This window comes from Macaca thibetana, chromosome 5 (genome assembly GCF_024542745.1).
Source record: "Macaca thibetana thibetana isolate TM-01 chromosome 5, ASM2454274v1, whole genome shotgun sequence".
NCBI lineage: Eukaryota > Metazoa > Chordata > Mammalia > Primates > Cercopithecidae > Macaca > Macaca thibetana.
The window spans coordinates 23999658-24013453 of NC_065582.1; the positions used below are offsets into that span (position 1 = coordinate 23999658).

General features: G+C 41.7%; 2 protein-coding genes across 4 annotated transcripts in view; both read right to left on the reverse strand.

Annotated features, from left to right (window-relative positions):
• The window catches only part of TLL1 (tolloid like 1), a 227574-nt gene extending 214165 nt beyond the window's left edge, over positions 1-13409 (reverse strand). Inside the window, exon 1 of one of the 3 annotated variants that reach the window (XM_050791802.1) lies at positions 12228-13406. In XM_050791802.1, the coding sequence (XP_050647759.1) occupies positions 12228-12396 (169 nt within the window). In that variant the 5' untranslated portion in view covers positions 12397-13406. Of the gene's footprint in view, positions 1-12227 lie in introns of all 3 variants that reach the window. The other 2 variants (XM_050791804.1, XM_050791805.1) reach the window with 2 other exon arrangements.
• The window catches only part of CPE (carboxypeptidase E), a 536015-nt gene that overhangs the window by 38779 nt on the left and 483440 nt on the right, over positions 1-13796 (reverse strand). The gene's annotated exons all lie outside the window — the stretch shown is intronic.

A 13796-nucleotide genomic window follows, 5' to 3' on the forward strand; every position in this document is an offset into this window, starting at 1 on the left:
TGAGTTAACAAGAATAGTTCCTTACTAGACACTTTAAGAAAAACAGAGGTTTGTGGAGCTGAATTTTACGAAAATAAGTAACAATATCCAATAATGCAAGTAGAATTATATTTTCAAGGATATATTCAAGTAATTAATTAATATAAGGATACATCTGTTAACATGTCATGTACTTGGTAAAATGCTTTCAGTCAGAACAATTTTCCTGCGGTTTCGTTGCCTGTAGTTCTTGTTCTCTCCATTATGAACACTGACCTCAAACTCGACAGAATAGGCTTCCCTCATCCCAATATACCAATCCATTTTTTCCTGTGAAAACAATCCGACTGAACAACCTTCAATTCTGATGGTAATGTGACACTAACATGTTCTGATACATATGTAAGATACCTGCTATTCTCACACACCTTGATACTCTTTTAGTAGTTTTTTTTTTTTGGGTGGGGGGAAGTAATGAGGTAGGAAGAGGGAGGGAAATTTAGGCATAGATTGCTTTCAGGGTTAATTCTGGCAGACAAGTCATGAAATTGCATGGCCTACTTCAGGGCCTACGGTGGCTGCCATGATATGAACAAAACCGTCAGAAACCTGAGGGTTTATCAAGAGTGACCCCTGGAGAGATGTGAACAACTTCCCCTTCCTCTCGGTGTACAGCATTAAGCCCCCAGCACTGCAATTTCTTGGTACCACTTGAGAGGAGCTCTTGCTTCCAATGTCAGAGACACCAGGATTCAGACTGCTTTAGGCCTTGAACAGCCTTAGAGACTTCCAAACCTCAGAGGCTGAGGCCCAGTAAAACCAAGGGATGTCCTGAGGGCAACACAAATACAGCTACAGAACCAGTACTGGAATTTACATTTCTTGACTACCAGTCTAGTTTGTTTCCAGTTTTCATACCACTACCCAGAAAAGATTATTTTTTAAAAAGCAAAACTTACATTTACTTTTCAAAATCACAGTAGAACAGGAGAAATAAAAAGAGTAAACATTCACTTCATTCATTTTACTGTTTATTTTGGCTTCTACTGACCTATAAATGTAGAAAAAGTGAACCCAGTAACTTCAAATGTATTTAAGAATAAGGATATAGTGTGAAGAACAGAATTGTGCTCTGCCAAATAATGTGGGAGAACATGAGAAACAAGTTGACATTTATTTATTTTATTTTATTTTATTTTATTATTTTTTTTTTCAGACAGAGTCTCACTCTGTCACCATGACTGGAGTGCAGTGGTACAATCTCGGTTCACTGCGACCTTCACCTCCCAGGTTAAAGCAATTCTCCTGTATCAGCCTGCAGAGTAGCTGGGATTACAGACACTAGTCGCCACTGCACCTGGCTAAATTTTATACTTTTAGCAGAGACGGGGTTTCATCATGTTGGCCAGGCTGGTCTCAAACTCTTGGCCTCAGGTGATCCACCTGCCTCGGCCTCCCAAAGTGTTGGGATTACAGGCATGAGCCATCGCACCCGGCCACAAATTGAAATTTTAAAATCAAGTTGTGTGATTTTAAAACCAAGCTGCTTACACAGACTACTTCCAAATATCTGCATAAGTAATTATTGGTTACACTCATACTAGTCCTCTGTCAAATAACAAAGCCTACAAAGTACTTACTTAAAAGTTGCAGTGCTCTCCACAAAGCATTACATTGATATTATATTAATCTTCATTTATCTTGAGTAAAGAAAAATCCAGCAAAAATGTGTAAGAATACATATTCAGATTATCATAATTTATAACAGTATCTATTTTCTAATGCTAAAGTAAAATAACTTTAGCATGCAATTGTGTTATTAATACATAAACAACTATTTATACGTGAGTAATCATCCACCTGCAAATGGCAATGTGAAGACTATACTAGGTGAGGCACACTTCTGCAAACCCCAAGGATAAATCTGTTTCCTTCATAAGAATGTTGAAAAACTGTTTAATGAATTGATGAATATTTGTAGTTTAGAGCCATGTGCTCAAACTTAGCTCTGTGTAAACATAGATTGTGAATATCTAAGCTCTTCAAATTGATCCAGATGGCAAACACAATCTGAACCAGAAATTACCGAAAGACTATATATATAGCCAAGATTCTATTCACACTTCAGTCAACGTGAATTGAAAATTGTCAATATATTTTGAGTGTATTAGGCATATGAGCAAATAGCCAAGAGAACAACATCTGAAAAATCTTTCTATTGGTTGCCTCTGGTATCTTTTCAAACAAGGTCTACTTGGGGGATTTATCTTCTCAGTTGAAAAGTTCAGAGGACTTGAGATATGAAAGTGTTTTAACACATGGGAAGAAACAAAGACCTTTATCCCACAAATGGTTTCATAAAGATCATCTCTCCACAAATGAGTAGTTGTGATTAAAAATCCTCCACATCTTACACATTTATACTACTGTGAATAAAATAATATAGTGTTTGTTATGTTCCAGAAAAATTGATATGTACTTTACAATTACTTAATTGTTATAACAACATCATGAGAATTATAATATCACCTTTATTTTATAGCTCAGAAAACAGAAATGTAATGGGGTTAAATAACTTGCCGAAAGCCACACATGGTTATTAGGTGGGGGGTTTAGTATTGGAACTCATGGCCCTGTCACTCCAAAGCCCACATTTTTAATAGATTATTTTTCTGTCCCCTTGAAACCTGAAAAAAATAATTTTTAAACTAAATCCAACCTGCACAAAAGTACCCATATAAAAAAAGAAAGAAAACGAAAGGCAGATCTCAGCAGCCCATTGAGTCCAGAGTTTTGAATTCAAAATCTGATTCTATCACTGGGAGATATAAACCAAGTTACCTTAAAACACTCAGCTAAAAGTGCCATTCAATACCAGAATAAGATTTAATATAGGACACTCGTTTTTGAAGCATACAGTTTTGTGTATGAAGCCCCATGCTATTTCTGAGTTCCATTGTATACACCAGAGATCTGTTCTTACTATAACTATTTTCATCGTGGAACAAACTGGAAGTATATCCTATAATCAATATCTTCTTTCTGTGCGTTAACTCTTGGTCACTAGTTCATCTGTTCTTACTGTACTATTTTCATCCTTGAACATGTATCTTCTTTCTGTGTGTTAACTCTTGGTCATCAGTTCACCCAGCAAACTGCTCACAAATATCTTTCTAAATAGAAACATACAGCAACTTGGAAGGCTGGGGCAGGCAGATCACTTGAGGTCGGGAGTTCGAGACCAGCCTGACCAATATGGAGAAACCCCATCTCTACTGAAAATATAAAACTAGCCGGGCTTGGCGGTGCCTGCCTGTAATCCCAGCTTCTCGGGAGGCTGAGGCAGGAGAATCCCTTGAACCCGGGAGGCAGAGGTTGCAGTGAGCCGAGATCACACCACTGCACTCCAACCTGGGCAACAAGGGCAAAACCCATCTCAAACAAAAAAAAAAGAAACATAAAGCAACACAGAGGCCCTGATTTAGGTCATTATTTCCTTTACCCGTTCCAGCTACCAAAACCCAATTATTCTGACCCCGGTGACTGCCTGCCAGCTACACTGCATTCAGGTTTAGTGATATACTATTTCTTCTCTTGGGACTAAAGAATATACATATATAAAAGAAAATTTTCCCCTAGGTCTTAGGTAGAAAAGAAGGAGGCAAGAAAAAAATGAGAAGCCTGTTTTACCAGATTTTGTTCTACCACTTGTTAGGAAACAAGTACAAGCAGGAATTCTTCATCCTAGAAAATATGATAATTTGCTAAATAATAATATGTTTTCTTCAAAAAACCTATAATACCCGTATAGTAAATATTACATATGGTATACATTTTGAATTTGCCAGACTTCCTCCTCTTAGGAAACCAGGCCAGAGTTCCAAGAAGTTTATTTGATCCTATTATCTCTAAAAGTTTTCAAGCATTTGACCTTAGGCTTTTAGACAAGTTAGGATTGAATAAAGTGAAGTTATTTAAGTAACTTCACACAGCATATTTGTTTTCTCAAAAGCATTCACACATCATTTACATACATAGTGTACACTGTAAACCACTTTCCTGAATTTTTTTCAACTGCATTTGAAAGGATGTTCTTGCACTCTGTATGGGCTCATAATCATGAATTCAATGAATACTCAGCAAATTTAGAGTGTGAAACAACACACTACCACACAAAATGTCAGAGCCTGTGCCAGCAACAGGGCACTCGCGACTGAATTCTACCCACATCCAACCCAGCCCCTGTCTTAATGGACATGGAAGGCCTGCTTTCACAATGCATATACTTGAGGCTACACACAGCATTGTCTCCCCTACACTATTCACCCTCAAACATGTCTCTAATCCTGTTAAAATGAGTCATTTGCATTTTTGTTTGTTTCATCCATAAGTAGGTGTTTCATTCGTAACTTCTCACGCTAAGAGAACGCTCTCGAGAGGGAGGAGGCCATGCACTACACTCCATGTGATTATAAAGTTCTGGTCTTACTCTGACAATACAGTACGTGGCTTATAAAAACGCAAGAACACTAAAAGCAAGATGCATTCTCAACAAAGAAATCACAATGGATGGATGTCCACCACCATGTACACTGACAGTCTCACTACATTTGTGCTGGCTGCAGAGCCAAGTGTGAGACATTTGAAAAAGGAAAGTCATCAGAAATATAGAAACTCGAGTTCAAGCCCTCACCACTTGTCCGTTTTCCTCATGTATCCAGAAGGAGCAATAATGTTAATTGATGGGAATACGGTGAAGACAGGAGACTAGATTTTTTAATGCAAAAATGTAAACTATGTTATGATGACGTGAGCCATGAAGATACTTCCTAGATATGCGGGGTACTTGAGATAGGTGAGGACTCCTTCCCTTCTTTAATATTCTCCATTTGGTGTTTCTGAATTATTCATGGTGTTCCTCCCTGGGATATTTGAAAGGTTTTAACTTCCATGCAATGAGGCATATACTTAATTATCTTTAATCTGAATATGAAAAACAAAATACCATAAGCCCCAACTGTTAGGTATTTGTGCTCTGAAAAGAATAGGGCAGAAGAACAAAGTTCCATCTTTTCTGAATGGTCAGTCAACTGAGCTAATGCCAAGGTGGTTTCCAACACCTTACAATAAACTGAGATTATTCCAATAAACTCTTCAAATACACTCAGAGCCAAAGAAGATTGCTCAGAAGACACTTACAGCAGCAAGCGGTCCAGGAGCTACCGAGGTGACTGTGTGGTACACAATCCATGTGCTGACAGTTTAACACAGATGAGAAATGTAAGGAATGAGGGAACTATTCCACCCTCTACCCCTCCAACTCTGCCTCACCCATCACACAAATTAAGTGTCATCATTGGAAAGCTCAACAACGCAGAATATTTAAAACGCTGAGCGTAAATATATGCCTTTTATCTCCACCTCTGTAGCAACTCCCCTGACTTGTAAAATGGTACAGTGCGTTAAAAACTGTTGAAGTCTTTTTTAAACACTGAGTTGAATGTTTCGAGTAGCATACCAATACATAAAACTAGATTTGAGTTGGGAAAAAATAATATATTTAGAGCACTTCTGACCCATTTAATGTATGGTTTCAACTTTTTAGAATTATCATTCAAGGAAGTTCTTTTAAAAAATGTAGTGGATAGCAATTTTTTAAGCTTAAACTCTAAATGTAAGTTGCAGGAGAAGAGTTGAGTAAGATAAACACCACCTTGCTTCACTTTCTGGATTTCAGTTAACACCTAATTTAGTAGACTTCTTAATACAAAATATATAGTTGAGCTCTTTAGAATAGCTTGACAGGATTAGCACACATTCTATAAAGAGCTGACAAAACTAGCAGTCCATTAGCCAGTCCACAATATCTCCAAGTCCAATAGTCAGCATTCCATTTTTAGGGCTCACAATGGCAAGAATGAAATAAATAAGCAAGGGATTCCCTCCTCCTGCTTTCTGGAAAAGAACACAGTCTATGTCATTCATTCCATAGCTTTGAGGTTATATATATTTTTAAGTTTTCCTCCCCAAGTGTTAGTATTCAATAGATAACTAAAGACAAAAACCACGAAAGCCATATTGCTAAATCATTCTGCCATATCCAGGGTTGGGGAGAGGACTCTGCACTCCTCAATTTAGGAAGGATAAGTCCACAATTAATTCCAGATCCTGGAATATGAAAGAACTGTAAGAGGTTTCCAAACTCCCCTCATCCTGAGGATGAGGAAATCCTACATCCTCAGGAACCTTGCCAGGCCCCTGAGTCCTGGCCTAAGTCTGAGCTCAAGATGCTGCAGGGGGGAGTTCTCACAGTTCAGGGGAGCAACATGGCTCCCCCACCCCCACCACTTCCCTAGACACCAGATGGTCTCAGCAGGATGTGCAATGCCTCATTTTAAATGGATTATTTGCCTCTGTCTTCTCTAAGTGTTCTTAGAAAAGCTTAAGGAGGGTCCTAGTTTTACATACTTTAAGCAGATGGGTCTAAGGCACTATTAGAATAAATAATATTCTAAAATGAATGATGGCAAATTATCTGCACTTGATACTACCTACCTGAGTTCCAGAAGAATCACTTTTCTATAAGCGATCACGTCAAGACCTTAATGATTGAAAGGTGTGAAGGATGATTAAGGTGACTAATAACCATAAGAAGGTTTGTAAAGAATATGGTTTTAACTATTGGCAAGTAAGTCTCAATTTCACATGAGAGAAAAATGCTAAGATGTTCAAAAATAGGATTCCTGCATACACAATAGAGGAAGACAATATGGTTTCTGAAGGAGGAACCATACATGGCTTATACTAGGCTTTCATAGAAAAGGAAACTGTCAGTCGGGTGCTCACGCCTGTAATGCCAGCACATTGAGAGGTTGAGGCGGGTGAATCACTTGGTTCAGGAGTTCAAGACCAGGCTAGGCAACATGGTGAAACCCTGTCTCTGCAAAAATAAATAAATAAATAAAATACAAACAATAAAATTAGCTGGGCATGGTGGCATGCACCTGTAGTCCCAGCTGCTACGGAGGCTGAGGTAGGAGGATTGCTTGAGCCTAGTAGGTCGAGGCTGTGAGCCAAGATCGTGCCACTGCACTCCAGCCTGGTGACAGAGTGAGATCCTCTCTCAGAAAGAAGAAGAAGAAGAAGAAGACGAAGAAGAAGAAGAAGAAGAAGAAGAGGAAGAGGAAGAGGAAGAGGAAGAGGAAGAAGAAGAAGAAGAAGGAGGAGGAGGAGGAGGAGGAGGAGGAGGAGGAGAAGAAGAAGAAAAAGGAAGCCATCATCAGGGTAAGAGGGAAAGCTGTGGAATTATATGTTAACTTTTCCATATGAACTGTTTCACCTTGATCTAACAAGGCCTACATTGAGTCAAGTAGGGTTGACTGGGCACCTACTTGAAATAAGAATTCTATGCATTATTACACCAACTAGCTAAGAGAAGGGGTTCCACTTAGGTTTTGAATTTGTGAATGAAACTATCCAGAAGCAAAACGTGGGACGATCTCAGGAGACTATGTAAACAAACAAAAAGGATGGAAAAGAAGAGCTTTTGACCTCGCTCAGTCTGAGGGAATATATTTAAGAAAAAAAAAAATCTATCTTTTTCATACCTGATAACAGTAACTGCCATTGTGGACCAAATATGGATGTAGGCCCTCAAGACAAAGACTAAGGAATTACTGTTGACAAAAGAGGAGCAGAATTCAAATGTACAGAATATAATGCCTTATCCATCCCTTTTGCAAACAGCGTATTTTGGCCACTTCTGAGTTGGCACGCAAGGCAAGAAGAGAAAAAAAAAAATCAAGATCTGAGGAATGAAAATTAAAACAGAAGAAACTGATTAGGTGAGGCAGCTCTATGAAACACATTTGTAAATGAGAGTGCAGCAGTCTAGAGGGGCACCGACTAAGAAATAAATGTTTGGACATCTAAAACTACGATGGAATAAAGATATGGAATAGGACATCTAATTCGAAAATGGCCAGTTCAGCTGGAAAGTACAACACTGAGGGCCAAAAGAACGAGGCAATGTAACCTAGAAATTATAAACTGAGGAAAATTATCACAAGGCCTAGCATACTAGGATGCTGGAGCACCGACTATAAAGAAAAGCAAAAAGAGTTTTCTAAAACACCAAAAGCCTATTTCTATATAGACAGGCTTGCAGATGCTCCTCTACAGGCAAATTTCACCTTGCAAGGCACTGACCTTTAATCATGCTTGGGGTTTTTTGTTTTTTTCCAAAATTAGGAGTCATTTACTCAGGAGCTTCTAGGTAGAAAATCTTTTGTCAAGGTGTTCACAAATGTCTACAGAGAGTAAGGATATCATTCTGCATACACATCTTACTCCACCAATTCTATATGCCTCTACCCAAGATTCAAAACATTAATTTCTTCAATTTCTCCTATTAGATATTCTATTTGCAGTTGCCCGAGCTTTCCTAATATTCTCTTAAATATACATAAAAAAAAAGATGGAAAGGAAGAAAGAAGAAGGGGAAGAAGGGGAGGGAGGAAAAAAGCAAGGAATGGAAGGGAGGGAAGAAGAGAAGGAGAGAAGAGAAGGAAGGGTATGTGCTAATACACAGTTACTTCATCAGGTATCTGCTTTTCCATGTAATCTGTACACATACTTGGCAGAAGATTAATTTACAAACTAAATTTGCCCAGGCTCTTCACAGATATTAATACTCAGATTAACACTTATTTCTATAGTACGACAATGAAACAGGACACCTCAGTCTCTACTCTGGAATGAGCGCCTGCAGCATCAGCTTCCCAATGTCCCTTGGGACTTTCCTTACCTAGAGAGTAAGAGCAATGTGATTACATATTCAGGTGATTGTGTACTGCACTGATGAAAGACAGCCAGACATTCTTTTGAATTATCTGTATCTTTGTGTATATCTACTCATATAGAGAAATAAAATACCTATATTTTATCCTAATGGATTTGGCTACATAAATATATCCGCAGTTGTGTGGGTATATTTACCTACTATCACTTATACCTATAATGTCTTTCTGAGTAAAAATTCTATCAAATTAAGACAAGGATTCCTTTCTACCCTATAGTTTCATGAACTTGAAATCAGAGTTCTGATAGGTAAACAAATTGCATTCTATTTCACAAATGTGTTGAGGATAGTACAATTTTTAAAGTTGTAATTGAGAAGCAAATCTCATTGGGTAACACACATTTGATCTTGTTTAGAAAAGAAGTTTGTAAATGGCAGTATCAACCAGTCTATAGATATCAAGAAGGTATTCAGAACATATTAAATTCCTAACAGCAGTAATCCATTCCTGTGATAAACATTAAAAACCAGTTCTGATTTCTGTCCTCAAGGATTTGAGTTTCGAAAATCTGAAGCTATGTTCCTCACTTCACCTATATCAGATATGCAAGTAATCGCATCTCTGTTAGTCTGGATTCCTGGTAAACCTGGACTAATTCCTATTATCTTCTCAATGAAAGCCTCCAAAAGGCCCACAATGAATGTAGTGTAATTGTCAGATACAGCCAGACTTTGCAGCCAGGAAACTTGGAATCGAGTTCTGAGTAATCCTAACAAAGACATGTAACCTCATTGGGTCTCTGTTTTCCTACGTGTAAAATGGGAAGAGTAACAAACTCTACCATATTGAGCTGTTGTGAACACCAGCACTCAAAAGTGCTTTAAAACCACAAAGCCATGATTGTCGTTGTGATACCAAGCCACTGTGTATTTTAAGGAATATGAAGACCCTGTTAGAGAAGCTCAGACAGGCCCCTTTATTTCATGGGCCACGCTCTCCAATCTGTTATTTGGAAAGGGCAGATCAAAGGTGCCCCAAGTGTCTGGAAAGTACCTTCTCTTTTGCTTTTGCATGGCTGTCTTTCACAGAGCTGTCCCCATCTTCCTTATCTCAGTGACCTTTTTTTTTTTCTTTTTTTTTTTTTTTTTTTTGACTCTTGCTTGGGATTTCAATGTATTATTTCATTTTTTTTCCTGTTATTGGAACTTTGATTTGACTTTCCCAGTGCTAGAAAGGAGGCACTAAAATTTTGCCCGTCTTTAGCCAAGACGGTAAATTGAAGCCTAAATTCAAAAGCAGGGTGGTAATTTTAAAAGGGACTCATATTCTGTGCATACTTCTTAGCCCTCCACTTAAGCCATTCTTATTTCTCTCTCATTACACACACACATGCATGCGTGTGAACACACACACAGGTGTGTAGTGGTATGCCTCTTCTCAAAAACAGAGAAGAAATAAGATTAGGGTAATAATCCATTCAACGTTGGTTTTGTTGTTGCTTTACTTTCAGCAGCTTTATTCAAAAATAAACCAGCATCAAAGGGGAAACAAAAAGTAAATGCTATTAAAGTTTTTGTTTTGTTTTGTTTTGTTTTGTTTTTTACCTAGATGTTTATTTGCTAAAGAAACTAAACATTAATGTCTGAGGTGTGTTTCAATACACATGGTGCAAATACTTATCTGCTTGAATCTTTCACACAACAAGGTATCAAAGTAGATGTTTTCCTACACAATCTGTTGAAATAATGTACTTCATCTCTACCCTACCATAAACAAGAAAACGCACAATTTTCAGCAAGTTACAACATTATTCAAAAGAAATTTCTTAGCAAAAAGTACATTTAAGGAGTTGCAGAGAGCAGATTCGGAATGCCCAGCCACTGGTCACCCACCACAGCAATCAGCATCTCCTTGTCCAAACCATCCGGGATGGCCCAAGAAACTTTCAGTGGGAAAATAGATACAGTTATTAAAAGTGACAGCAGGAAACTTATCAGCAAAAACGAATTAAATCAGAATTCTGCGTTCCAGCCTGACAGGCTCCTGCTAAGCTACTCTGAGTTTTGAATAAGTATCTGCACTTAAGGGTGCACCGAGAAAGACATGATAATGTGAACAGAACACACATACCCTTTTTGTCAGAACAATGTGTCATCAAAGGTAAAAATTAACTAGGGAATTTCCAGCATTGTTCTTCATTGTGTACACCTCTCCTTCCTCCAGGCCCAAGAGAGGATGAATAATGCTTATCTGGTTATGGAAGGGAAGAAAACCCAGTCACCGAGCACGGAATCTGGAGAACCCTAGGTATACTTGACTTTGTCCACTCCCTTCCTCTACGCTTCGCTAAAGCCCACACCTCTTGGGATGGAACCCAACGTGCCTTCCGCTTACAAACCGCTCCACTAGGTTAGCCCCAACCACCGTGCAACCTTTACGAAGTTATTCGTGCGTCCACACTGAGCGCGGATCACCTCAGCCACAGCCCAATACAGCAAGGAACCAGGAGTTCACGGAGCCCGGACAGGAGCCTCCGCCAGTGCTGGGCGCCCCCAGGCGCTGCGCTCACGTGGTAGCGGCCCCGGGCACGTGCGTCTCCGACCTTAGGCGGCGAGAGGGAAGCGCCGCCCCGCGCGCGAAAGAGGCTGGCAGCGGCGCCAGAGGCGTAGAAGGGAGGGGAAGGACCTGGGACATTCAGGGACCCTGCGAGGCGAGAAGCTGAGCTTCAGGCAGTGCTGGTCCGACTGCATTTCCCTGGGGTGTCAGCAGGAAGGAAGACACAAGTTTGAATGGGGTAGCAACTTAAAAACATTTTTTTTCAGTTTATTTTAAATGGGCAAATGCATCAGAATCCCGTCTAGAAGTGAGTTATTCCGAGATTGTCACAATCCCCTTCTAGCCTGGAATCCACACTTGAAATTTCTGGTAAAAGAGGGAGCCAAGGTGTCTGGAGGTAGCAATGCCATCCTCCAGTATCTTTTGGGGAACCCTGCCCACTCGGCCTCGAACGAGCGCTGGGAAACCGCGCCCTGGTGGGGGGCGGGGGGAAGAAGGCGGTGTCCCTTCCAGATGCATAAAGCCCGCTGAGTGTTGGAATTTAAAACCTACAGCAGCCAGCTATATTTACGACTTGTTTCATTTCGGTGGGGGAGGAGAGAGGGATCAGAAACTCCAGGACGTTATTCCCAAACTGGGAGATGGGAGCTTGGCAGCGGATCCCACTAGCATAGAACTCTCGTTAACTGGGGCCGCAGCGGCTGCCACTCGCGGGTGGGGAAGGGAAGAGAAAGGAGGGGGAGAGAAGGAGGGGCGGCGGAGGGGCTGACGCGGGAGGGAAGGAAACAGGTGAGCTCCCACCGCCACCCATCGGAAACCCAGCGCAGCGGCCCCCGGCGCGCCACGGTCCCAACCTGGAGAGCCACTGTCCCAACCTGGAGAGCCACTTACCGGCTTTACACGGGTCCTTGTAATCTATAGTCTCTGTTTTATCCTCTTCGTTCCCATCAAAAGTGTAATCATAATCGAGGCCAGCGCAGACCCATAGCTCCCCGTAGAAAACAATCCCCGAGGCCACCAGCCACACGAGCATCCTCAGGGAAAGCTTTTCCAACCCCATCCTCCTCCCCCGGAGGAAAAGGAGGGGACGGGACCCGGAGGTTAGGCAGCCGCGGTCCGCGCTGATGTGCGGGGCTAGGGGCACCGGTGCTCTTCTCCCCACCGGGAGGCTCCTCGGCGGGACCGCGGTGCTCAGGTGTCCGGAGACATGTGGATGCCGCCGGGACGGTAGAGAGGGCAAGCACTGCCTGTTACCCCCAGTCGCAGGGAGAAGTTGGCTAGGGGCCCGCGGGTGGGCGGAGGGCAGGTAAGGAACTCGGCATTCGGAGGCGGGGAGGGCGCAGGCAAACTCGGCTCTGGCGGCGCGGGCGCTCGTAGCCTGCCAGATCGTTCTTCTGGCTGCCGAACTTCCCGCGGCCGCGGCTCGGCCAGCGGCGCCCCGCGGGTTCAGCTGCCACCAGTGCTCGGGCTCCCGCGCCGCGTCCCCGCTGCTGCCAGGACTCCGCGGCCGAGCGCGAGCCGCCGCCGCCTGAGCCCAAAGCCGCCGCCGCCGCTCCGAGAAGATGAATCCGGTCTGCACATCAGCACATCTGAATTGAAAGGGGAGACCGAGGAAGGGGGTGGGGGCCAGGCATTTCTACGCCGCGAGACCTTAAAAGCCTGCAGAAGCCAGCAAAGCAACTGACTGCAAGAGAGCAAAAGTGTGAGGATTTGGGGATGCACTGTTTGCCTTCCCCCCGCCAGCCTGTCTTTTTACCCTCTTCCTAACTTGAAAAAAAAAAAAAAATATTCGCACCATCTAACCCAATCACTTGCATCCTGCTTACTTATTCATACAATCAGGGTCAGGATCCGGGCCACAGCCTCCTCTCTTGACTTCTTTTGATAGCCTTAGACAAACAAACAGACAGGAGCGCGCTGACAATTCCATTTATATTTTACCAAAGATAAAAATGAATATATTTTGTATCTGAGTCGGTAAACAACAATTAATAGATGATGTACGTGTCAGTTGAAAGTGCCAGACCGGGGGTGGAGCGAAGGATCGTGATAACTTAGCTGCAAATCCATATTTCCCCTCCCCCCAAATAAACAGCGAGTGTGTATTTCTTTCCTTTGCTGCTGTTTAACCTTAGAGCAGGGCAGGAATGGAGGAAAAGTGTGCAAGTCTTCACGATTTTGGTAAGAAAATAAACAGACTACTGTAAAAGTCTCCTAACCAACAAAGTTTTGCTAAGAACTAAGATCCTCAGAACTGCAATTAAAAAAAAAAAAATCCAAAATCGAGTTACAGATTGCAGCAGCAGGAAACGCTGAGACCTTGCCGATGGGCTGGCGCTATGGCTCACGTGGGCGCAGGAAGGGAAGTTGGATGGAATACTCGGGAAGCAAATTTTCTGTGACAGTTCTGGCGCCCGTGAGCAGAGTTGCTCTGTATCCTTCGGCTTCAGTAATGTTTTA